The sequence below is a fragment of the Urocampus carinirostris genome, chromosome 15, assembly GCF_059441175.1.
Source record: "Urocampus carinirostris isolate Australia breed hairy pipefish chromosome 15, RoL_Ucar_1.0, whole genome shotgun sequence".
Classification (NCBI taxonomy): domain Eukaryota; kingdom Metazoa; phylum Chordata; class Actinopteri; order Syngnathiformes; family Syngnathidae; genus Urocampus; species Urocampus carinirostris.
Window position 1 is genome coordinate 31,308,376 of NC_142363.1, and position 26,777 is coordinate 31,335,152.

General features: G+C 42.2%; 2 protein-coding genes across 2 annotated transcripts; one reads left to right on the forward strand and one right to left on the reverse strand.

The window, feature by feature from the left end:
• Positions 1-3,009: 3,009 nt before the first annotated feature.
• znf839 (zinc finger protein 839) lies at positions 3,010-13,636 on the forward strand. The gene is made up of 10 exons (XM_088354636.1): positions 3,010-4,225; positions 5,443-6,426; positions 7,508-7,648; positions 7,713-7,835; positions 7,909-8,001; positions 8,612-8,761; positions 9,899-10,003; positions 10,072-10,153; positions 10,222-10,294; positions 12,563-13,636. Exons 1-10 carry the CDS (start codon positions 3,269-3,271, stop codon positions 12,921-12,923), a joined length of 3,069 nt encoding a protein of 1,022 aa, XP_088210762.1. The 5' UTR covers positions 3,010-3,268; the 3' UTR covers positions 12,924-13,636.
• cinp (cyclin dependent kinase 2 interacting protein) lies at positions 13,381-26,441 on the reverse strand. Its single transcript, XM_088354637.1, has 5 exons — positions 26,357-26,441; positions 20,122-20,278; positions 17,771-17,864; positions 16,787-16,916; positions 13,381-13,834 (listed from the first exon to the last, which is right to left on the reverse strand). Exons 1-5 carry the CDS (start codon positions 26,361-26,363, stop codon positions 13,626-13,628), a joined length of 597 nt encoding a protein of 198 aa, XP_088210763.1. The 5' UTR covers positions 26,364-26,441; the 3' UTR covers positions 13,381-13,625.
• Positions 26,442-26,777: the final 336 nt, after the last annotated feature.

Consider the following 26,777-nt stretch of genomic DNA (forward strand, 5'->3'; position numbering starts at 1 on the left):
TTATGACGTCATCTCGGTCGTGGTGTGTTCTATTCATTTTGTTTGTTTTCTCTACAAATATATTCGGAATAAAACATTGCAGCCCCATCCATGTTAAGAATTGTTCTTTTACTTTTTGCTGCAATTGTGTCCACATATCAATAAAAAAATACGACGAAAAAAAAAAAGAAAACATAAAGGGTTGAATGCAAAACCCGGAAAGTGCCTTATGGGCGATTTTCGTCTTTTTTTGCAAATTTGTCAACGTTAAATTACGTAGATGGAGGTACCAATTAAAGCTTTTGTGAAGTTATGAAAGATTCAAAAAGTGCTTAATATATGCAGAGGATGCAAAGAAAATTTAATCGGCATTTTATGTTAATAACAATAAAGACGCCCTCGAATTTTGAAATGCAAAAAGTGTTTTTGCGCCATTTATTATCGCACTATTTTCCGATGCACTTACATATTAGCCCTGTCTACAAGCACTACCTTGTATATAGTGCCGTTCTAGCTTTATATTATTTTTATTTTAAGTAATTTATTACATTTTTACCCCACCACCCTGGTGAACATGAGCGCTGGAGAGAAAATGGCTGGATTTCTTGTTTACGCTGGAGAGACATGTCTTATCTTATTGTAAACAATGTACACTACTTTGTTTACTCATTAACAATTAATACAATTCAAACGTCACATTACAGTAAATATTTGTTCACCACAGAATTTTTTTTTTATTATACAAAATTCCAATGCATCTTTCTGAGTTAATTGCCCCCTATGTTCCTGCTCGGAGCCTTGGCACCAAAAATCTTGGTCTACAAGTGATTCCAAGAGCCAAGAAGATATCTGCAGGTACAAGAGGAGTCTCCATTTGAGCCCTAGTGCTGTGGAATGCTATGCCCTCCTAGATACGTTTTGCAACCTCAGTGGATTTGTTTAAATCTTTGCTTAAGACACACTTATACGCTACAGCTTATGAGTGTTGTTGACCTCAGATTCTTATTTTCTTGTCCTTGAGGGTGAAGTATGAGCCAGGTTGTTGCACTGTGCCTGCATTTCAAACCATTGTACCGGCACTTGGGCCTGATGTACGCCATCATCTAGATTTTAGAACCTGGAGTATCTTTAAACATTTTGGGGCAGGAAATTGTAAAACCTACACATATTCAATGTTAATTATGACTGTGTAATGTCTGCTGATACCCTTGCAACATCCATTGCAGCCTGGTCCTCCGGATGAAGGATTACCTCATCTCAGAGTTTCTTAGTTTCCTCATCCTGAGGTTTTTGAGTGTTTCCTGGCCCTCGTGTAGGTTTCAGATCAAGGAATGTTGTAATGGTGCTCGGTGCAGCCCTTTGAGACTTGCATTGTCATCGGATTCTCGAATGATTAAACCGTTTGACGTCACTATCCTTTATAAAGCCAAAATCAACCCTACAAGGTATACAAATATCATATTTATCCAAATTACTTGTTATGATTTAAATAAACGTTTCAACCAGGCAAAACATTTTAGCAGATTGTTACTTTAATATCTTGATTATAAACTCAAACATTTCCAGAATGTATTCAAATTTAGCATAATAAAATTCAATTTTTCCTGTGGCGAACAAATGTTTATTGTAACTTAAACTTGCAACCCGGGAACCAATTGCAGCCCTCAGGATGATGGTTTGAAGCTCCCTAATATGAAAATTAAAGGGACAGTGTGACAGTGACCATACTGCAGCATTTATGTTCTCATCTTTTTACCGAGCATTTTTGGATAGAAATAGCTCAATGTCAAAGTGACAGTGTGTATTATTTGACCACTAGATGTCACTGAATTGTTTCATGCAACCGGAAACCAGTGCTAAAAATCACAAGTAAGAATATAAACTAGGGAGACTCAGTGACCAAACTGCAACATTTACATTTCCATCGATTTTTTGCCAAGCCTTTTTGGGATGGAAATAGATCAATCTCAAAGGGACAGTGTGGATTATTTGGCCACTAGATGTCACTATATTCTTTTGTGCAACCGAAAACTAGTGCTGAAAGTCACAAGTAAGAATACAAACTCATGAGACTCAAATTGACCAAAAAGCACAAGTTGTATTATTTTTTGCCCAGCCTTTTGCCAGGTTTTCATTTTTTTAGGGACCCATAGCAGCAAGATGGCCGTCAATAGTGTACTGTAATCATCCTTTAGGTGAGGCTCATGTTATGTCAAATAAATTAAAATTTTTAACATTTGAGTAATGAATGAATAGAGTTTAATGACAATTTATATAATAATTAATGTGCAAGCACGGCGGCGCAGTGGCTAGCGTTTGTGCGGCACAGTTCTAAGGTCTTGGGAACCTCCTGCGTGGGTTCAAATCCAGCTACCGGACTTCCTGTGCGGAGTTTGTATGTTCTCCCCGTGCTTGCGTGGGTTTCCTCTGGGCACTCCGGTTTCCTCCCACATTCCAAAGACATGCATTTCAGGTGGATTGGCCGGTCCAAATTGTCCCTAGGTGTGAATGAGTGAGCGAGTTGTCTGTCCCTGTGTGCCCTGCGATTGGCCGGCAACCAGTTCAGGGTGTCCCCTGCCCACTGCCCAATGATTGCTGGGATGGGCTCCAGCACCCCCGCGACCCTACTGAGGATAGCTGCGGTGCAGCTAATGAGATGAGAATTCATGTGCATTTGTTCATTATTTAAGTCATTTTTCTTTCTTTTTTTTTAACTAATTACATTTTTACCACTTGGAGGAAATTAATAATAATAAACACTGACCCTTTAAGTGCAGCCCTTGCAAATTATTTTTTTTATGGATTTATCAATAAGTATCCATTTATACTAATTTCAATGTACATTTTTAGATCGTATTTCTGTGTAGGGGATTTACCAAAAAACGATATTTTAGAAGAGTGGAATGTTTTTATATGTTATTTTTTGGGGTGGAAAACCCAATTTGGTCGAACCTCAAACGGACCCAGGCACCTCTTTTGTAACGTAAAGTGTGAGTTCGCTCCAGAATTCCATTCTGGGTTTTATCACTTCCCGCCAGAAGCGGCTAGGCGAAGGCTAAGCTAGGCTAGCTGAAAACTCCAGCGAGATTCCATCATCTACGGTCCGCCTCCACTGCTCCGGTGTTAATGTTGTTCTTCACAGCATTCGGGCATTTCACTTACAAACACACACACATTCTCGACGAGCGTCTATTCATCTAATTTTTTTCACGCTACGGTTGCATTTACTTTTGAGAGGAAGACTTGCTTCTCTGTTAGCCGCTTAGCTAACAGCAACCTCGCAGCCAAAATGGCGGACAACGAGGATGAGAGCGGGTCCGGGAGAACAATAACAGCCGCGGAACCTCCTCGCTCCCCGGCTGAGAGCCAAGCCGCGGACTCCACGCAGCCAGAGGACGCGACTCTGACGGTACCCGTCGCACCCGAACCAGCTGAGAGTACCCCGGTCGAGATGCCCGCGGAAAGCGAGCCCGCGCTTTCCAGCGAGCAGAACGACCATGGTCAAGCGGACCTCCCCCAAGAAACGTGCGCTACCCCCGTAGCCGGAGAGACTCATCTAGTGGACTTTTTGCAGACTGAGCAAAGCATTTTGGTGGACGAGTTATCCAGTCTGGGTGCAGACATGAGCAACACAACCATTATCTACGTGCAGCCCGACGGTACCCTCGTGGAAGGCTCCGGGTTGACCCCAGAGGAGCAACAGGCACTTCTGGAGCAGCTCAGCAAGCAGCAAGTCGTTCAAGTGTCGGACAGCGAGGCCGTGCAACTCCTCCAACAGAGCCAGATAAAAACTCCCACTGTCCAAAATGCGGCTCTAAACCCCAGCCAGCTACAGCAGGTCATCAGCCAGGTGAGCAACAAGACCCAGCAGCAGCAGCAACAAGCAAAGCAGATAACTCAAGCACAGACCCCACAGCAAGCGGTCAAACCGTTAACCCAAATCCAGATCCCTCAGCAGGCTGCCAAACAAATAGTCCAGATCCAGCCTGCACAGCAAGCTGTCAAACCAGTGATCCAGGTTCAGACCACCCAACAAGCGGTCAAACCGCTGGTTCAGATCCAGACACCACAACAGGTGGTGCAGCAGACAGTGAAGCAGGTAACACAAGCCCAGAGCCCACAGCAGGCTGTGAAACTAATCCAGGTTCAGACTGCCTCCCAGCACCTGAAGAGCGCTGCCCAGCAGGTTGCATTGCAAGTGAGCCCTAACAATACCATCAGCACTGTCCACTTGACCCAATCCAAGGTAAGCTTTCCACACAAATTACAGGTAATCATGAATTTGGTATAATTCGTATTTTCCTTACATCTTAACACACGCATAAGTGAAGACAGGCAAAACTTATATGCCTTTAGAGATCTTTGTCAAGTTAATACAGAACGACATGTGGTTTATTGATCCACAAATCGAGAGTTCAATTGGCTAATGAAGTACTTGTCTTCAAACATTTCTAAAACGAATGTCAAATTACAGAAAAATTTCGTAGTCTATGTAGTTTAAACATACATCTACATGACCCGTCTCAGAAAATTGGAATACCGTGATTGAGTTCTATATTTTCTGTGATGCAACTAAAAAAGATGTCTACATTGGTACAAATCGACTGAAATATGGAATGTCTTTTAATACTTTAATATAACTGATTAGAGCTTACAGCATACTAATATACGTTTTCATCTTCAAATGTTTTAGATGTAATATTGATTTTTCACCTTGGTCAGAAAATAAAAAACGTAATCATTAAAATTATATATTTCGAGACAGTCCTAATTTTGCAATGGCATTAAGAGAGAAAAGAAACATTAAAAAAACAAACTAAATCTTATTCAAAATAGCAAAGGAGAGTTTACAATATTTTTGAATATTAGTCATAATTGAAAAAACATTTTGGTAATTTATGGGAGGTTACCTCATGTGCGCCTCTTCTCAAGGTTTCTTCATTTTCCTCATGCTGGGGTTTTGAGTTTTTCCTTGCTCTCATGTAGGTTTCAGATCAGGGGATGGTTTAATAATAGTTTGTAGTCTGTTACGGTCTGTGAAGCTCTTTGAGACATCTTGTGATAAACATGACTTGTGGTGGTGGTGCTGGTGGATCCCTTAACCACTTGGGCCATAGGGGCACAATTTTCTGTGGTGTGTCTTTGGCCAGTACAGCCTTTGTGGCACCCATCCCTCTCCACCCCAACAAATGTTTCCACCTGGTTTCGAAATTTGCAAGAGAATATATACAAGTATCATAATTATAAACATATTTTGTCTGTGTAGTTGGGTCTAATAATCATCATTACTATATTACATTACATAGATCCACAACAGCAATTCATCAGTGTCGTAAACAGGTATCTGATAGACACTACAGCTACTGGAATTAAATAATTTATGCCGAGTACATCCTTAAAACTATACGTTTTTAAGCTACAGATGCATGATACCTAAACAATAACTTATTTTTATTCCAACAGCCAGAACCAGTCAGGATCCAGATTCAGGCTGCTCCCAAACAGGAAGTGAAAGTTCAGCCCGCCTCCCAGCTTCATAACAGTCAACAACAGGTGAAGCTGTCAACCAATGGCAGCACTCAAATCATCCACCTACAGCCAATGGTGTCTCAGCAGGGCCAGCAGTTGTTCCTGCAGCAGAATGTAGGTGACCCCCCTATCCAGCTCCTGCTTCAAAGTCCAACTTCTGTGGTTGGATCTGTGCTTCCTGTGGTCAAATTGCCAGCTCCCGCATCAGGCCCTGCCGCATCTGTCTCCGTCACGTCTGCCGCCAAGATGCCGGCCACCTCCACTGTAAAAGTGACCAACGTGTCGATAGTTAAGACCCCCTCCAATGGTACCACGCTTCCTCTCATTAAGAGTCCTGTCAAACTGACTACAACAGTGGTACAGGGCAGCCCACCTGTAACGGGCCAAAAAGCTGTGGCAGCCCCTCCTGCAGACAAAGACAAGGAGAAGGCAAAGAAGCAGAAGAAGAAGAAAGAGAAGAAAGCAATCAAGGTGCAGACCAGGTCGGGTCGTGTCTCAAGGCCGCCCAAGTACAAAGCCAAAGACTACAAATTCATCAAGACCGAGGACCTGGCAGAGAGCCACCAGTCTGATTCGGACGACTACTCGGACATGAGCGAGGAGGACGAGGACAAAAAGGGTGGCTCCCGAGACGCAGACAGTTCGCTGGCCTACAGCCACAAGTCCAGGTCGCATCCTTGCCAGACCTGTGACAAGGCTTACATCGGACTGGGAGGACTCAACCGCCACTATAGGCTCAATCCCAGCCATGGAGAACCTGTGCCAGTTGAAGAAGCTCAAGCAAAAACCCTCGATGACGATGATGATGATGATGGCCCATCGCAAACGGTTGATGCAGAAATGGTGGAAGCGACCACGCTGGAAGATGCCAAGGAGGGAGAAATGGAGGATACAGCCGATGCCGCAGAATCTGACAAAGTATGCTAATTATTACGTATTTGAAAGTGAAGAATCCTTACTTTTAATTGGTTCAGCATCTTACCAATTGTTTTTTTTTTTTTCATCCACTCCTTATAATATATACCCTACTCAATTGTTTATAATGAGCATTCTATTTTTTCCCCCTAAAAAAATTCAAAAACAATTCCTGTGTGCGTTTTACAGTAAGATTTTACCATATCCGTGCAACGATTTATCTGTCGAAAAATATTAGTGAAGAGAATCGCGAAAATTGGATGAAACAGGAATTGAACCTTGGTCACGGTGTTAAGAGTGCTGATTCCAAACCACTAGACATTCGATTTTATCTCATCACATTATTTTTATAAGTGGTACAAGAGACAAATGTTAGATAATGGAGAAAACAGAAAGTTGTCCTGAAAGATGCAAATAAACCCCAAAAGCCCATTTTGGAAAACAACTCTCGGGGAAACCGGACTTTAAAGGACATTAACTAAATACATTTAAAATATTATGTTAGTATTGTGTTCATAGTTTACAATGTCAATGAATTATTTTATTACGTCTGCATGCATTCAACAATGTTTGTCACTTACCTACCAAGCCGAGAAAAAGTATATAATTATTTTATACTGATTTTTAATTAAAAGGACGGGGTGCACGTTATAGTCTAGCGTGCATTATACACTAATAAATATGGTCATTTCTATTTACGCATTCACGGGTAGCAGGCCTACAGTAGTTAAAATTGCATTTTGACATCTATGGCCATCATTGGCACAGAGAGTTTCAACTAATTGTTTCTTTTGTGCAGTACTAAATAAAAAAAACTTGAATATTCAAACGGTACCTGACTGATAATTGGCTTTACTTGCTAAGCCAGTTTCTTATGTTAGCCGAAGTTCGAAATAAGCCATTAGCTGTAGATTTCTATCACAGTGTTAAAATATTAATCAGTGTTTTTTACAAACTGGGTATTCTGTTAGTTGGACATGTTAATGCTAATGGTACATAACCCTTAATGCATTTGTGTTTTTAAGTAATATAGGTATTTCAAAATGTCCAGGTTGCTAATTTTTGGGCCATTTCTATTTCTCAGGATTCGGGCCCACTTACATCTGCTGGAGGCTTCCAAGGCGTTCATCACCGAGGTCCAGGCAGGCCCCGTGGACGAGGGAGGGGGCGCGGCCGAGGAAGGGGCCGGGGGCGTGGCCGGGGCCGGTCAATTGGGGCACCGAGGGTAAAATGAATTAATAACATGTATATACAAATGAAAGCTACTTACAAGACAACGTGTGCTTCAGTATGGTCAGGTGTCGGGCAGCTTCATGGGCCGGCGGGGACGCCCCGGACGGCCCCCCAAGCTGGCCGGGGTCCTGGCGAGTGGTGAGCTGCAAGTGGAAAGGAGACGGGAGCGACTACAAGAGGTTTGCCGGATTGTCGGCTTTTTTGTACGTGTCTTCCGTGCGTCTCCTTGACAGACGTGTTCTCCGTCTGCAGCTTGTGGATCAATGTGAGGATGAAGAGCTGATGGACATCGTTCTACCGCGTCTCACTAAAGTCTTAAGCGTTTGGGAGATGCTGCTGGCCAAGGTATAGATGCAAGGGATGTTTGGTGCAGTTAGGATGAGTCTAAGGCAGGAGTCAGGGACCTTTGGCTATTTCATAGGTGCATATGGCTCGGAGATAGAATCATAATCATGCAAATTTCATCAATAATCGAGTCTAGTGTGCACATAGCAGACAGCGCCAAAAGAATGGATGGTTTGGTCCAGAATATAAAGGGCACAGTTTCCACTACGGTTCAGTCAAGTTGCTTTGCACAAACAGACCCCGTTTTGGCTGTAGGTAGCTAAATAATCCTTTATATGGAAGCTCATTAAACAATTAAGTTTCACTGTTGAGATACTTTATGATAAAAACCCACAGAATGAAAAGTAAACACCCTGAAATGCCAGCCAAGCACACAGCGCAATTTGAATTGTGAGCGATAGTGGTGGGCAGAACTAGGCACACAGCACACTTCTCTTCACCCAGCACATCAATATCCTGGTTTACGGTATTTAGGACATTTTTACAAAATAACTGCTTGCACCTCGTTTTGAAACCATTATTTATGAAAAACAAATCAATATATTTTGCTATTATGGCTCTTTGGGTCAAAAAAGTTCCCAGCCCCTGATCTAAGGTATCTGTGTTCCAGGTGGAGCGCACCGATCAGCCACGGACTCACTTTCCAGATGTTTATCGTGAGTTTGAATCGCTGCAAGGCCAAGTGAGACAGGCCGCACAGGAATACATCGCAGCGCCAGTAGCAGGAGGTGCCTCGCCATTGGAGATTAGGAACATTGAGGTGAGAACATCCAGAGGAGCAGAACAAATAGCTGTATTCGTTGGTAAATTTGTAGCCTTTATCATTATGAGACTCTCAAGGAAGCCTAAAAAGACATCACAACAGTCACCGACATGGTGTTGGTGGTCACCAGGGAGCTCCTAAGAACACCTGAGTAGCCACTAGACCGGTTCTGAAAATGGCTCTCTGGTGATGGGTCATTGTAATATTTCTAGGAAGTTTGAATTCTACCTGGCATGAGAAATCAATGACGTGATCAGTGTATTAAAATACCTGATCAAGCGCCCCTTTTTGGACTAGGATTACAGTCTCCTTCCAGCCTAAATTAGTTGATTCAACTAAGCCTTCTTTCCTCTCCAGCCGACATGTCCAATTTTCTTCCGGAGCACTCCTGTAAGTTTACAGTTTTGTGGACAGTCAAAATAAGGAGCAAAGATATAAATTGATTTTGAACCCGCAAGATCGGTGCAGATAATGAATGGATGGATGGATGAAGATCCAAAAAAATAGAATCTGTTCCAAAAGCCCTCCTCTGGGCCCTATCTTTTTATGAAATCACCTCGGTTACAAAAGCAGATCTGCTCTAAAGGGAGTGGAAATCTGATAACACAAACATTGACCGATAGTAACAATGATTTAAATTTTTGCAAAATTGTCTAAATAACAAACAACAGTAAAGTATAATTGTCAAAGTAATGATTGAGCATCTTTTGCAGGTGCTCAAAATCAGAAACGGAATAAATCTATCGGCATCCTACCCAACTTTTGCCATGCATTAAAATACACTACACCGGGGGTCGCCAACATTGTTTTTGCATGCACCAGGTAGCCCCCCCTAAGAACACCTGAGTAGGTGTTCTGAAAACAGTTCACCAGTGATGATGGGTTATTGCGACTTTCTTGTGAATTTAATTTCTAACTGTCATAGTGTTTTAGTGGTTGACTTAATCTTAAATAATTACAACCGGGTAAAAAAAAATAATTATTTTTGAAATATTTCATTGAATCAAAATGATAGCCTTTCGCACCAATTAGTCCCAAAAAGTAGTCGGTGACCCCATCACTATACTTTTCACCCCAAAAACTTGTATATGTAAACATCAATGTAACCCACTTCTCAAAATGGCACTTTCTCAGGTGGCACGTTCTTTGGGCATCCTCGACGAGGTGAACCGGATGAAAGTCGTCCCCGGCGCATCTCCGGCATCTAGCGTGAGCAACAAAAGTAGCCGATACATGGAGGTAAGTTCCTGAGGTCCCTTTACGTCAGCCCACTCAGCCTGCATACGAAACATTTCTGTACCCTGCAGAACTCCAAAATGCTGCCACCATCCAAGCGCTTCAAGATGGAGAACAGTGTTCCTCTACAACACAACGGTATTGAGAAAGCAGGTATGTCAATGTGAGAGTATCTCATCTTTGCCAAGAATGAATATTGAGGTCTCACTTTTTGTCACTAGTCGTGCCCTCGCCTGCAGTGACACCCGCAGCTCCCGTGACGCCCACGCCGCCGATTTCAAGCGAAGCTAAACCGTGAGTGGAGTTAGTTTTCTTCTATCTATGTCGAGTCCATTTAAAAGTTTTGACAGCCTTGTGTCACAATTGACACTACTATTGACACACACTTCACGTTCATTTATCGCACACTGTTGAAAGGGGGAGGATGAAGTTTGTTTCAGTGAAGAGAAGCACACAAACTTTTAAGACCCACGTAATGTTTTCTTCAAGTTTCTAGAAAGAAATTTAGTTAGTATCACGAGTATTGGGAGGCATAAGTGTTTTTTCCAGGGTAGGAAGCACTTAGCATTCGTCAATGTCTTAAATTGGTGACAGAATACTTGCATTATTTGAGTTCTGGGGTTACGTTTTTGAATTTGTACGCTCGCTTACACAATGAATATGTCCCCGGGATACTACATTAATCCGTCCTAAGATGGGTTTCCGAACCCCCCAAAAAATGGCTGTATCGTGGGGAATAAAAACCTAAGGTAATGCTTAACTGATGCGTTCCAAACCAGTTGTACCAGGATTAAAAACATACACATAGGTACAACTTACCTGTAATGTACTTGTAAACCATTAAATGACAATTAATTCATATATATATATATATATATGTACAATGATTAAAAAAAATACCTTTGGTGTGACATGAAATGAGCTGGTTGAGTGGAGTATCTGGTGGATGCAGATCATGTTAATGCATCACTGCAATCTCGGGCACTCATCGTGAATAAATACAGTGCAAAAAAGCAGTATTGTATAACCAATTCAAGATTGTATTTGTCGTTAACAAAAGAATGCCAATGAAATTTTATACAACCCCGTACAATTTTGTTAAAAGTTTAAAGCCAGTATGCAATTAGAAAAAAATGTGTATGTACAAAAAGGAAATGACTATGTACATATATTTGGCCTGGAGAGGGATGGGTGGGACCAGGCTCTACTTACCCAAAACACAACACAGGAAATGGTGCCCCTATGACCCGATTGGTTAAGGGATCCAACAAACCGTATATGTGCAACTGAGTGTAAACACAATTTTACACTCTATTCTCAAAGTCTTTATTAAGCACATAATATTCTGAACTAAATGACGAGAAAGACGTTGTGGGAGGTAATTCAACCAATAACATACCAGCATTTTATACAACCAATAGATTTATACGTTTTTGGGCCCGTAAAATAATTTGTTGTTGATGTTGTATAACGGGGTAGAGGCCACATTAATATTCATTTTTCTCAGCACTCAAAATATTTAGTAACATTTATCAATTGTCTTTTTTACTAATTTCCCCGATTTACTTTGGTGGCAACATAGCATGACCACAATAACGGAACTATTGAAACAGCGATGTGGTTTCAGTTGCCCCTTTCAGAGCAGACCCACAATACGCTTAGCAATTCTGGACAGAGATGTTTACTTAGGACTAATTAATCAAAACTATTAACTCGACAGTGCTATAAATGATAAAATGAACTATTTACAATTCTATTTTACCCAGTATAGACACAGATCCTCTGAAAAACACGTCCAAAATATCAATTAAAATCAGTAAAAACAAAAAGCAAAAGATTAGCGGTCTAAGATTAAAAGGTTTAATGCACTCTGCTTTGGAGCAATCAATATCAATAAAATGATTCCAAATGTAGCTCGTTTTTCTGCTTTTTATACACACAGTACTTTCTTCTTTTGTCTTCTGTATTCAAGTCTATTATTAACATCTATAGAGCTCGTTCCGTGTTTGTAAACAAGCAGAACGACAGAATTCATGTCAGTTTACAGCAGCCCATTGACAAAAAAAGATCATACATCATAGATAGGAACTGCTCAAAATAGCGACTTTATTTCAGCCATCCAGGTCAAATAGACCTTTTGATCGGTGCTGCATTTCTTCCTTTGATGGTCCTTGAAAGTGCTTGAATTCGACCATGAAAAAGGTGTATGAACCCTGAATAAAACAGGCGTTCATTAACAAATAGTTACTTTTGGGGAAAAGTTCTGTTGCATAACTTGGATTAAGGAGTGCATCGGTGTACAATTGAGATAATGATGGTCAAGTAGTGCTGATAGTAATCATTACTCTGCTAGTAACTATAAGTTATAAAAGAGAATTCTGGTTAGTACCACCTGAATTTATTAAGGTCACAAAATGAATTTAGCTTGTGAATGCTGGTTTAAGATCAGGTAATTGTGTAATTGTAATCCTGTGCAGTCCTATGAGACATTTTTGTGATTAAGGGCTATATAAATAAATGTGACTTGACTTGAAAAGAGCTAACAAATGACTCATCTTTTAGGATTTGCTCCTCCAGCACCCCTGAGCCCGCCCAGGACGCTCAAGCCGACACCCCAATGGAAGTGTCCACAGCCGAGGAGCCTGCGACGGAAGTCCCCCCGCCGCCGCCGCCGGAGGTTCCGGCACAGGCCGAGGAACCCGAGAAAATCCCAGCTCCGGAGAAAGTCCCTGATACTTGTCAGGTGCAGGAAGGCCAGGAGATTTACATCGAAACGGACGGTTTGAGCGACACGGACGGCATCGTCATCGTCAACGGGCCGGACGGGACCACCATGCACATTCAGACCCCAGAGGGAGTCCCCCTGGAGGCGGTGCAAGCCCTCCTGGGTATCGAGGGAGCAGACCCCAGCAAAGCCAGCTGAACAGACATTAAGCGGATTAAGTTGAAGGCCTGCTTGGTTCCAGAGGTTTTGCAACAGTTGGCGTGTGGAACTGGTGATGAGACTTTTCAGAAAGAACTCTGCGATGAGCGGTTTCAGTGAATCAGCCGATCCAAAACTGAGTGGCCGAACCTTCCATAGGAAAACCTGCTTGTTTTGTTCCAGAAGGTTCTATAACAATCAGGATGGAAGCAAAGGGAGTGAATAAGAAGAACTACAGTAAACCCTTCTGAAACCCTCTTGGACTATTATAGAACTTTCTGGAACAAAGGCCGCCAGATAGACAATGTGGGCTTTGTCACAACACTTGTCGAGTCAAGTTTCAAGTCGGTTGTGCAGCTCTCCAAAGCCCACGCTTGGTCTGTCTAATGGCTCTTTCCGAATAAGTTCTGTAACAAAGCCGTCGAAATAGACAAGAATGGACTTTTTAAACTGAGGATTGGTGCTTGAAATTCCTATTTATTTCACACAATCCAGTCTCCTTCTCGAAGGTTCCCTTGAGCAGGCCGGAGCATTGTATTGATTTTTAAGAGGTCTGTACATGTTTTGTTTTTTTTCATATTTGTGTTAATATGTAGATAAATGTGGAAACAAAGTTGCACTATTTTTACCACTTTCTTGGATTACGCCTGCGTTTGTCCCAGTCTTTCGTGGCTCTGTTTCCCGTTTTCAAAATAAAAGCTGTTAACCAGGAAGGTGTCGCTGGCCCGTCTCCAGCAGGACGGCTTCCAGGGCCAGGCGGGCGCGAGGCGGAATCAGCGGCTGGTGAAGCCAACACGAAAGGTAAACCAGGCTGAGGTCCGAGTGGGTGGTGTGGGCCACTTCCTGGAGGAGGACGCGCTTGAGACGCAGTTCCGACGTGAAGGACTGGAGCAAGATGGCGCACGACGAGACTGGGGAGAGGAAACGCATGTTAGTGATCTTAAGCTACCAAAACACCTTCCGCGTTTCATTTCACTGCTGTAAATTTTCTGGAGAAAGAACCATTATACATCCATCCATTATCTGCACCACTTATCCTCAGTAGGGTCGCGGGGGTTCTGGAGCCCATCCCAGCCATCTTCGGGGCCACCCTGATCTGGTTGCCGGTCAGTCGCAGGGCACACAGGGACAGACAATTTGCTCACTCATTCACACCTAGGGACAATTTGGACCGGCTAATTAAGCTGACATGCATGTTTTTGGAATGTGGGAGGGAACCCGAGTGCCCGGAGGAAACCCTTGCAAGCACGGGGAGAACATACAAACTCCACACAGGAAGGTAGCTGGACGCACACACGCTAACCACTGTGCTGCCCAGAAAGAGCCACATACGCAAAATTTATGAAAAACTTGTGTACAAGCGGCACTGGATTTTAAGATGCAGCCATGACGAACTAATTCATGTAAATTTCTTAGATTTGAAAAATAATCAGTGGGGCGATGTCTAATACAGAGGAGTGACACATGGGGCAGCTTTAAATCTTTTGCTACGCTACCCGTTGAATTAAATTGCATCAACATATATGAAGGACGGGCAGCACGGTGGGGCAGTGGTTAGCGCGTGTGCGGCACAGTTCTGTGGTCATGAGATCGAACCTCCTGTGTGGAGTTTGCATGTTCTCCCACATTCTAAAAACAAGCATGTCAGGTGAATTAGCCGGTCCAAATTGTCCCTAGGTGTGAATGAGCGAGCAAATTGTCCGTGTGCCCTGCGACTGGCTGGCAACCAGTTCAGGGTGTCCCCTGTCCGAAGACAGCTGGGATGGGCTCCAGCACCCCCGCGACCCTACTGAGGATAAGTAGTGTGGATAATGGATGGAATGATATATGAAGGACCACCACAAAATTGTTCTCTAAACAGAACTCCATATACTGTACTGACTTAAATTCAGAGGGCTTTACAAACATAATGAAATGAAATGATCTGCATTTTATATAGCGCTTTTCAAGTCAATGACTTCCCAAAGCGCTTTACAATGTGCTCCACATTTCCCAATAGCCTCCTTGCAGCCATGTAAGGCGCTAACCTGCTTATTGGGAGTATTAGGGGTTCAGAGTCTTACCCAAGGACACTTCGACATGTAACACGGACAAGCCGAGATTCGAACTGGGATCCCTTGATACCAAGACGAGCGCTCTACCCCCTGAGCTACTGCCGCCCCAACATAACAGCCTGTGCACATTCTGAGCAATGTGACTAATCTTAAGCACTCCCATCCCTTGCGCACATGACAAAGTTATCGTTACTACTACATTAAAATATATATATATATACATAAATGCTTGGAATTAAAATCAGTCCTAAAAAAAATCCAGCCCGAGTACAACAAATTAACATGATTTGAGGGACGAAGCCCAAAGCAAACCTTGAATATTCATTTCATTTTGTGAGGACATTTATGTTAGAAGGAGGGCAAAGTTTTCATTTAATTATTCACCCATAATGCTTCCTAATTTTCCTTTGTAGAGGTTCCACACGCATGAGAGACTAAATCCGTCGCGCATGCGGATCCTCCACAAAGTAAGAAGAGTGATAGACACGTGCCGAGCGTGGATAGTTTAAGAAAAAGAGAAAGAAACCCTAACCCAACCTGTAGTAATGATTGATAATTGAGGCCTGACCTGAATTTCTGTTCAAGTTAAGACTTAAGATCTTATCTCTAGCGTAGCAGCAGGTGACTATCGGAATATTTTTCCTATCGGGACAAAAAATGATGTCATATTAGCCTGATAATTATAGTGTAGCCCTCCTTCATGAAATAATAGTACTAGCAATACTTTCTTCTGATCTCTTTTTCCACTCAGTAGCTTTACTTCCACATCCTCTCACATTTAGTGACACTATAACTAGGGTTTGCGGGACCTTTTGGTCTCCCGCCCCCTTTCTTTGCCTTGCTGTCTCTTAGGGAGTCGAGATAGAGAGGAGAGGATCCCCAGTCCCCTCGCTCCCTCCACTTTAGTTGCCTCTTACGACACGCAGCGAACCACAGTGGGAGAATTCGCTTACCTCTCACGAGGAGAGGGCCCATACCACAGGGCTATGATGCGGCAGGGGTAAACCAGCGAAAGCTGTCGGGCCCTGCTGTTGAACAGTGAGTGACATGGCCGCTTTCTTGTGTCCCGTTTCATCTGGAGGGACGAAAGCATGCCCGACTCGGGTGCCGAGGTGCCTAACTTGTTTGCGTTTTGGGCATTTGGGTTGGTCATGGTCCAATAATGTTTGTGTGTGTTTTTTGCTATTTTTTCCCTTTTTTAATTTCTTTGTTATTGTAAGTGTTTGTCGGTCACCCCTCTCCAGGGATATGACCAGGGTAGATAGATGGATAAAATAGCAATACTTTCTCTCCTCTCACATGTCATATGTGCTAGGGATGGGAGAGCTTAAGATCAGTTGCCTAGCTCAGCATCTGTATAAGCAGTTGTGATTGTCAGATTTTGAATTTGAGTCAGTACAGTGCATTGAGTTATGTTTTGAGAATGTTTTTGTCATACTCCTGCGTATACAGTGGAACCTCGCTAGTTCGCGGTTCCACTTTTGCGGGTTCAGAGCTTCGCGGGTCTAAAAAAATATACCTTACATTCTCAATAAAAGCAGTTATTGACTTGAGCAAGCGCGAGCTTATGTCAACTGAAGACACGGTGTGGACACTCTTATTGTGAAGGGGAGGGGGAGGCCCTGACACAATGCTTAGTCATTGCCGCTTCGCACACCCCCAGTTTTCGCGGGTGAACTCGGTCCCCATTGACCGCGATAACCGAGGGATTACTGTATGTTAATTAGACTTCTGCGCGAATGGATTAAGCGTGACAGCTGCAAAGATCCGCAGTGTTTAAAATGTAAGAAAAAAGTAGAAAAACCTCACCAAAATCTTTCGTGTTCCAGCTGTGGAACAGTGGAATTTTTCTTCCTTGAGGCCCAAACTGAAACTCCTCCAGGTCCACCAGGCCTCGCTGGGAAGCCATCAGTCGCTCCATCTTGGCTACGATGGCCGCCTGACGGTAAAAATTGACATCAGATCGACGTTACGCTCGGAAAAACTTTTTCACTTCATGGTTTGGAATGAGTAGTTTTTTCACCTCCCCTTTAAGGATTTTCCCACACTCTAATACAGAAATTACAAATTATTTTGTGAGCCCATAAACACCACCCCCGCTAGCTTCGCAAATACTACGAGTAATTGTATTTGCGATGGGTCACTAGGCTTGCGGTGATGCTAAATGTAAAAGCAAACACATGCTCACCATGGAAACGAAGCTCGCGGTCGTCAAGAAATGGGAAGAAATCACACGAATTGTTACCCTCACTTAAACAATTGGCAATCGGGGGTATTATTAAAAATGAGGAAAGGAAATCTAAAGGCATGACAATCCTCACAAAAGGAGAATTTAAAATCGCTGGCTTCGAGCCACATGTCCCTAGGCCCCTCTCGTTCATCCACCCGGTACTCCACCCAACCAGCTAAAGACAAGTCACACAAATGGTAATCAGGATTTGGTTTCTTTATCCCTATGTTATTTACGGTAATCATATATTACACATCAGCCGTACCTACTACATACTATTTTGTAATTTTAAAGTTTTTATTTAAGAAATCCTAATTACCATAGTTTTCTGCCCCCTGCTATATGGTATAGAAATAAACCAACACAGAATATATGTACGTATATATTGTATATATGTTTTGATTTGTTTTTGGTTTTTTTTTCTATTTTTTGATCTTTTCCTAGTTTTAAAATGCAGGTAAAATGTCATTGGTATTTTTAGCACAATGACAATAAAAACAATGTTGAATCCATAGTGATTTCGTATCCCAGGGGTCTACTGTACAATAGATTTGTTGGCCTACCATTTTGTTGACGATGTCCTCGAGTTTTCTACATTCTTCCTGAAGTTCTGTATTACTGTGCACGAGATCACTAGAAGACCCTTCCTCTCCGCCACTATGTAGGAAGTAGATAGAGGACTTTAGACACGGTGCAATGGAACTAAGTTGGAGAGAATTGAGGCGCTTCAGATAGACCAGGATTCTCTCAGCCAAGATACACGTTTTGTTTTCCAGCAAAGCAATCTCGAGGCACACTGTCTTTCAAATATCCATCCATCTATCCATTATCTGTAACGCTTATCCTCAGTAGGGTTGCGGGGGTGCTGGAGCCCCTCCCAGCTATCTACGGGCAGTGGGCAGGGGACAACCTGAACTAGTTGCCATCCAGACAACTCACTCACTCATTCACACCTAGGGACAAATTTAGACCGGCCAATTAACCTGACATGCATGTTTTTGGAATGTGGGAGGAAACCGGAGTGCCCGGAGGAAACCCATGCAAACACGGGGAGAACATGCAAACTCCACACAGGAGGTTCGATCTCATGACCTCAGAACGGTGCCACACACGCGCTAACCACTGCGCCGCCGTGCTGCCCATCCTGCAAATATATTATGACAATAATTCCCGGCACCGCTTTCATCTTAAATTTAAAAAAAAAAAATTATCATTAATTGCAGTATCAATTAAATTTTTGTGATCGACTTGGCTGAGGGAGTAATACTGGTCATTAATTAATCTGATCTATAATTCCAGAGGGCAGCACGGCGGAGCAGTGGTTAACGCGTGTGCGGCACAGTTCTGAGGTCATGAGATTGAACCTACTGTGTGTAGTTTGCATGTTCTCCCCGTGCTTGCGTGGGTTTCCTCCCACATTCCAAAAACATGCATGTCAGGTTAATTGGCCGGTCCAAATTGTCCCTAGGTGTGAATGGGCGAGTGAGTTGTCTGTCTCTGTGTGGCAACTAGTTCAGGGTGTCCCCTGCCCACTGCCCGAAGATAGCTGGGATGGGCTCCAGCACCCCGCGACCCTACTGAGGATAAGCGCTGCAGATGGATTGATGGTTATAATTCCAGATTTTTCAACATTTCTAAACTGTTTTTCAATTTTACTTAATCATCATCTTGGGTTTTTTTCTCAAAATATAAAAAATACTCAAAAAGAGCAAAAACTACCCTGCTAGTGAAACCGAATAATCTTTTACTAGGTTCTAACAAGAAATTGAAATAAAATCAGAAAATTATGCGCAAGATTTTTAGTTGATTCATCCTATAATTATTTTTCTGAGCAATCTTAAACAACCTAATCAAACAAAATAAATATACAGTGGTACCTCTACTTACAAATGTCTACATCCAAAAGTTTCAGGTTACAAAGTACCTGAACAGAAAAATAGGGCCTCTCGTTACAAAGACATTTCAGGATACGGAGTAGAAAATATAGTATACTACGCACTGCCATTTGCTACTCCCAGAGTTCTACCTGGCAACCGTGTGTGACTCTGAGCATGCTCTTTGTGTCCCCTTTCCTGATCTGTAAACACCTAAATACTCAGTGTGTATGAGTAAATCCCGGCATGCTCTTCGCATCCCCTTCCCTCTCTGTAAACAGTCTACCGTAGGGTACCTCACAGAGGACCGCACGAAAGACATGCAGAAAAGTGGACAAGGAGGAAAGGGGAAAATACATTTTCTGGCCATCGAAACAGAGCAAGAGATGATAGAAAGGTATGAAAACAAACACCGACATGCAGGAAGAGTTCAGAGACGACATGGGGGAGGACGAAGTGATCGTTCCATCAGCCCAAATTAAAGACATTTTGTCAAAATTCCATGAAGAGTCTTGACAGGTCGGGGTATCGCTTAATAAGATGACGTCTGCCAACAAATTGTCAAAAGCCGGCACAAGCAGACATCATTGGATCAGTTTTTCAAGAAAAGTGAGGCAAAAAGGTAAATTCATATTTTCATTACTTTTTTTACATTATGGGTCTCTAGTTTTATGTCTTATGCTCCTTTATGATTTGTTTAAAAAAATATCAACCTGTACTTTAGCGGGCTTTGGAACGGATTAGCGCATTTTTTTTCAAAACACGCCTCTTTTTACGAAGTTTTCAGGTTACAAAACTACTCAAAATGAATTAAAATCATAAGTAGAGGTACCACTGTACTGTACTACCTCAAAAGCAGATCATGTGTGTAAAAGAAAGAAAACTATAGTAATCTACAGCCGCCTACTGATGTGGTTGAGTGTTTATTTGGCTGATCATGCTTTTTTTTTTTTAATGGTGCAATTCTCTGCGGCACACTGGTTGAAAAACATACTTTAGACATGATTTGGACTCATTTGTGCAATGGAAAACGGAACAACCTGCTTCTCCTGAGGTTGACTATCTTTCCTGCAACAGTGAAGCCTTCGTCGTTGAGTTTTTCCCATCGCAGCATAAAATTGTGCCAGTCGGCCGCATTGTCCTTCAATTTGCGTCCGCTTCCTGTGATGGCCGAGCTCTTCCTATTCACGACGTCTCCTGGTGAAGTACAAATGGACAGAAAACCCAAGTGAGAAGTACATTTTGATATATGAAATGTGGTAGGGTGAAATGTAATAAATCTTGATTACTCAAAGGGGATGATACCTTTGTCTTAGGAGACGGCCCACAAACGGTCAAGCATTATAATTTTGACTCGAAATGAAATCTCCTTCAACCCACTTAAGCTGTGTCAGCCAAGCCTTCTTTCATTTCCAGCCAATGTGTCCGATTTTCTTCTGGATCTGAACAACTTTGACACCCATAACAATAGATAGATAGATAGATACTTTATTCATCCCCGCTCTGCACCCCCGATAGGGCCGCCTCATCTTGTCAGGTAAAAGGGAAACCACGCCGGCTCGAGAATTCTTCAGGTAGAGGAGTTGATTCCTCGAATAAACGCATTTTTGTGCGTTATGACCCATATCCATAGGATAGAAAGTAATCCAAAGTGCTGCAAGGCAATGCAAGGCAAACACTGAAGATATAAGCAAAAACAAAACAATAAATCACAAAAGTAGCGAAAATAACACGGGAGCTTGCCGGAGTGGCTGCCGTTCTCTCTCAATGCACTCCCTTAGCATATATACTTTCATCTTTGCGCAAGCATTTATTAAACGCTGCAAAAAAAACAATAATGAAAAGGGGATATTTTTTCATTTTGTTTGCCGGTACACAATAAAATAATTGTAAGAATATTACAATACGTACTACGGAGAAAAAGAAAAATACCGTAAAATTTGGACTATATGGCGCACCTGATTATAAGCCGCACCCAGTACATTTTTAAAGGAAAAAAACATTTTGTACATACACATTGAAACGTGGGCAGCACGGCCGCGCAGTGGTTAGCGCGTGTGCGGCATACTTCTAAGGTCTTGGGAACCTCCTGTGTGGGTTCAAATCCAGCTACCAGCCTACCTGTGCGGAGTTTGTATGTTCTCCCCGTGCTTGCGTGGGTTTCCTCCGGGCACTCCGGTTTCCTCCCACATTCCATGGATTGGCCGGTCCAAATTGTCCCTAGGTGTGAATGTGCGAGCGAGTTGTCTGTCCCTGTGTGCCCTGCGATTGGCTGGCAACCAGTTCAGGGTGTCCCCTGCCCACTGCCCGGAGATGGCTGGGATGGGCTCCAGCCCCCCCGCGACCCTAATAAGGATAAGTGGTACAGCTAATGAGATGAGACATTGAAACGTGACATGTTTACAAAAAAAGACGGTACACAGAAAGTGTTTTAATAATATACGGTACCTTAAAATTCCGTCAGTGGGCCGCCGGACTTTTGATAAGTACGTGTCTGTACGATATCACAAGTCACTGCTACATATTATTGGAAAGCTTAAACTTTTGAGATTCGAGGTACGATGACCATTTCAAAATTTACTTTTAAGAGAAACATCCCCATCAGTCTGAAACAAGATACAGTGGAACCTCGGTTTTCGAACGCCTCTCAGTTCGAACAAATCGGAGTTCGACCAAAAATTTTGAGAAATTCTTGCTTCGCTTTTCGGTCAAAAATTCGAAGATCGAACGCCGGTAATGCGTGAGTGCGTAGGCTAGGGTGCGAAGCTGAGCGGCGTACGGGTGTAGATCGTGTAGATGGCTCCCACCCCTCGTCACCAACTGTTATCACGTGCGCACTTGCCTCTTTTTGCTTTCGCTTTTAATATCGGTGAACGGAGTGTTTTAGCCCCTAACTATGCCTCCGAAGAAGGTCGGTGCAAGCAGGACAGGTGAAAAAAAGAAAAGTTGTTCGTACAACTATAGCCTTTAAGAAAGACATAATAGCTAAATATGAAAGAGGTGTGCGAGTTTCCGATCTTGCTAGGGAATACAGCATGCGCCTTCTGCTGACCACCACAAAGGTAAGAAATCCTATTTATAAATGTTTTCTTTATCTTTTTTTTTTTTTTTACATGTTAGTGTTAGCGTAATCTTTCGTACGGAAGATTACGATAACGCGAACGTACGATTAGCCTGGGTTAGCTTTATGATTACGTTGAACATTCAGGTAAACATTCAGGGTGTTGGAACTGAGCCCAAAATTCAGGGTGTAGGAACGGAGCCCCCTTTCCAATGAAGCGCTAGCCACTTGTGGTGCTAAATGACTTGTAAACGACCTGATTTTTTTATTTTTACACGTTCATGTTAGCGTAATCATTCGTACGGAAGATTACGATAACGCGAACGTACGATTAGCCTGGGTTAGCTTCATGTTTACGTTAAATATTCATGGTAAACATTCAGGGTGTTGGAACGGATTAAAACGATTTACATTATTTTAATGGGAAAAATGATTTCGGTGATTGAACAAATCGGTTCTCGAACAGGGATCTGGATTGGATTATGGTTGAGAACCGAGGTTCCACTGTACTAGGAAAACTATTAGGCCGGAATAACTCTCCATGACGTGCCCTGGACATCAACTTCTTTGAATGTGCGCGAAAACAGCTTCAAGGACAATCCATAAAATCCAACCGTGTCAAATATTGACTCCAAAACACACAATAATGCCGACAGATGAATAGAAATCCGCCTAAAAGCATGTCTACTCGGTTGGACGTTGCTTCTTGTAATCCGTTGGTTTACAAATAAACAGACTCGTAAATGATTCCAAAATGGTCATTTTCCCTCCCCTCTCAATTGACACCTTTTCCATGCTAAGGGTCTGTTCATGCTAGTTTTAGCCATACACAAAGCACCAAGTTACGTTAAACTTGCCTCTTCCTCAACCGCTAAATTACATGTGTCTCATTCTTACCTGTACTCCTCTAGCGCCTCTGGTGGTCGATAGAAAAAATGCATAATTTAGCCGCATCATGGGATTAGCCGCAGGGTTAAAAGCTTGAGGAAAAAGTCACGGCCCTATAGTCCATCAATTACAATACACTACACGTCCGCAATATACTTTCATATTTTTGGAGGCCAATTTTCATCGCCACTACAAAATAACAATAACGAAAACGAAAATTGATTGCCGTGATTCAAATAAAAAGGCGATCGTAGCCTATAGAACGAGTTTAATAGGAGACGCAAATGTCATCAACACCGATTCTGACACGATGGCTACGAGTTGTACACAAATAGGCTTAATATATTCGACTATGGTTGCCTTGTTATGCAAATTTATTGTACGTAGTTGTTCTTTAGAGGACCATTGTAAATGAGACACCAATCAAGAAAAAAGAAATCATAAAAAAAATCTAAATGCCAAAGTTTTTTTAGAAATATTACGGATAAAAAAATACAAAAAATAAAAATATATATAGAAAAAATACAATTGCAATAGGTTTTTAAAAAATATCAGAAAAAAAAAACATTAACACCAAAAACATTTTAAGTGACCAAAAAAAAGAAAACCGATAAAATAATATCAAGGAAAAAATAAATCTACGGTAAAACATTAAATGAAAAATCAGGGACGATTTTAGCAGTATTTTTTCTTAAAATTTATTTTAATAGTACTGTTTTTTTAATGCATATCCATTTTGGCCTGGTCATCCTGGAAGGGGGTAATTACCTCATGTGCGGTCCCTTCTGAAGGTTTCTTCATTCTTCTCATGTTGAGGTTTTTGAGTTTTTCCTTGCCCTCATGTAGGTTTTAGATCAGGGGATGGTGTCATAATAGTCTGTGGTCTGTAGTTGTCTGGGCAGCTCTTTGAGACTCCTTGTGATTAAGGGCGTCACAAATAAACATAACTTGACTTGAGGTTTTAGTTTTTCCTTGCCCTCATGTAGGTTTTAGATCAGGGGATGGTGTCATAATAGTCTGTGGTTTGCAATAATCTGTGGTCTGTGCAGCCCTTTGAGACTGTCCCTTCTCAAGGTTTCTTCATTTTCCTCATGTTGAGGTTTTTGAGTTTTTCCTTGCCCTCATGTAGGTTTTAGATCAGGGGATGGTGTCATTATAGTCTGTAGTTTGCAATAATCTGTGGTCCGTGCAGCCCTTATTTCTGCAAATGCAACGTTTATTAGAAGACCTTAGGATACGACATGAATACGTTCTTAGGGGGGGATCACAAAGTGAAATTGCCAATTTTTAGGGGGATAGAAAGCTACGCCAATTAACTAATGCTTTTTGAGTTTTACTCCGGATAAAATCAATGAAATGACAAAAGAATACTTAGTAAAGACTACTTATGTGTAATACACGTGCATATTGGGGCGGCAGTAGCTCAGGAGGTAGAGATCGCAGTTCGAATCCCGGCTCCTCCGTGTTACATGTCGAAGTGTCCTTGGGTAAGACACTGAACCCCTAATGCCCCCAATAAGCAGGTTAGCGCCTTACATGGCTGCACGGCCGCTATTGGTAAATGTGAAGCACATTGTAAAGCGCTTTGGGAAATATTCATTGACTTGAAAAGCGCTATATAAATGCAGATCATTTCATTTCATATGATCAATGAAAAACTTAACTGTGCAAGATTTTTTCATTTTCCTCATGTTGAGGTTTTGAGTTTTTCCTTGCCCTCATGTAAGTTTTAGACCAAGGGATGGTGTCAATAGTCTGTAGTTTGCTATAGTCTTTGGTCCGTGCAGCCCTTTGGGACTCCTTGTGATCAAGGGCGTCACAAATAAACATGACTTGACACCTGCCAAACTCTGACTCCCCCTTATTTCTGAGAGAGAAGTCTGAGGCAACTCAAAATAACTGTGAGGGCATATTATACAATAAGGCTAATACAGTACACTAAATAAAGCCTACTAGTCGTGATCATGGATCGTTGGGGTTGTCCATCGATTCGATGATGACCATCTTCTTTTATTTGTGAGTCTGCTGATGTTTGAACAGTCCGATCCTGGATTGTGGTCGGAGACTCAGGTAAAAGAGGAGCTCAGTAGCCTAGATGGTAGTGTGCCGGCTTTGAGACTGGGAGGTCGCTGGTTCGCGCCTCGACCGACACATACCTAATTGGTATAATGGCGGCGCCCTCTGGCTGCGGCTGCACCGACTCGCTACAACGGGTCAGGTGTATCGACATTTCGTTCTGTGTACATTGTTACAAAGAATGACAATACAAAGGAAATTATTATTATTATTATTATTATACCTGCGCAATGACGGTTTTTAAAGTGGCGTAAGGGGTGCGCTTTCCCCAACGCCACTATCTTGATTGTAAAGAAGATGGTTCCAGTGGCAAGGGAGACCCTAGACGACCGGCATCTTTCTACAACTGCAGGCGGCTAACGGGATCCAGGTCTGTAGGAAACCGCCTCAAAGCGTGCCGCCACCAGCTTTTGGGATCACTCTGGACTCTACCCTTCGACCTGTTCGGCTTGGGTAACCCTACCAGGAGTACGAGACTCCCGCCGACATAGCTCTAGGGGTCATGGAGACGCGCAAAGTGCCCCACCACGATAAGGTGGTGATCCGATCATGGATATTATAGAGTTTAACTACATAGGGTCGCCTCCTGTGTTTGGGACGTTTGCAAATGTCTTAAACTCCTAACCAGGGTTGGGTAGGGTTACTTTAACTGGATTACTTTCAATTACTTTTGAATTACTCCAGTACCAAATATGCTAATAAAAGACAAAATAAACTAAATATTAATAAAATTATGACTCACAACGCGTGGTAAGCTTTATCTCCTGGCTTTGATCTCTTTGATCTCCGGCAAAACTAACAAAATACGACAGAAACAAAATGAAAATAAATCCAAACAGCTTGCCAACATCATTTTTGCCGTTCCATGTACTCTGTTACTCCCCAAGCCTGCACAAAATTTAGTCATTTGATTCCTATTTAGTTTCTTTTGTCTTTTATTAGCATATTTGGTATTGGAGTAATCCAAAAGTAATTGAAAGTAATCAAGTTAAAGTAACCCTACCCAACCCTGCTCCTAACATAGACTACCATCGGCTTTTTTTTCTTGTAATCACATCAATCAATATTCGTTTACAAACACATGATACAGACTACGATCGCGACACACGTTCTGTCGGAAGCGCTTAGTTGAGAAGAATAGTTCACACACATATTTAATTAATTCAAACATTTACGACGTCGATCGGGCAATAAACTGTTATAACATCTCACTAAAACACGTTGACATAGTCGCTGTTTGTTTTGTTTACCTTCCATGTGTTCGATAGTCCTCCCGACGAACACTTCCTGGATTTTTTTTTTCGTTGGTAGTTTAGTACAACGTTGCTTTACTGACCTCTGGTGGCCATCTGCGATAACACGTAGACTTAAAAAAATAACATTCATAAAAAGAATGTCAGGATAAGCAAATATTTACAATGTAATTCTTGTAAATAATAGTGCAATAAATAGAGAGTAATTACATAAAATAAAAGTTACATTTATACGTATTTCTTACACGTACGCAAGATGTTTTTTCAGTCTTGTGTGCTTGTTTAGGGTGGTGATCGCCCATGGGGAGAAACCGAACACATACTTTTACTGCGGGATTTTAAAGGAAAACGCAAGGTTAAAATCTTCAAAAAATGGGACAGTTAAGGCTTCTAGACGGCATTACACATTTGTTTAACT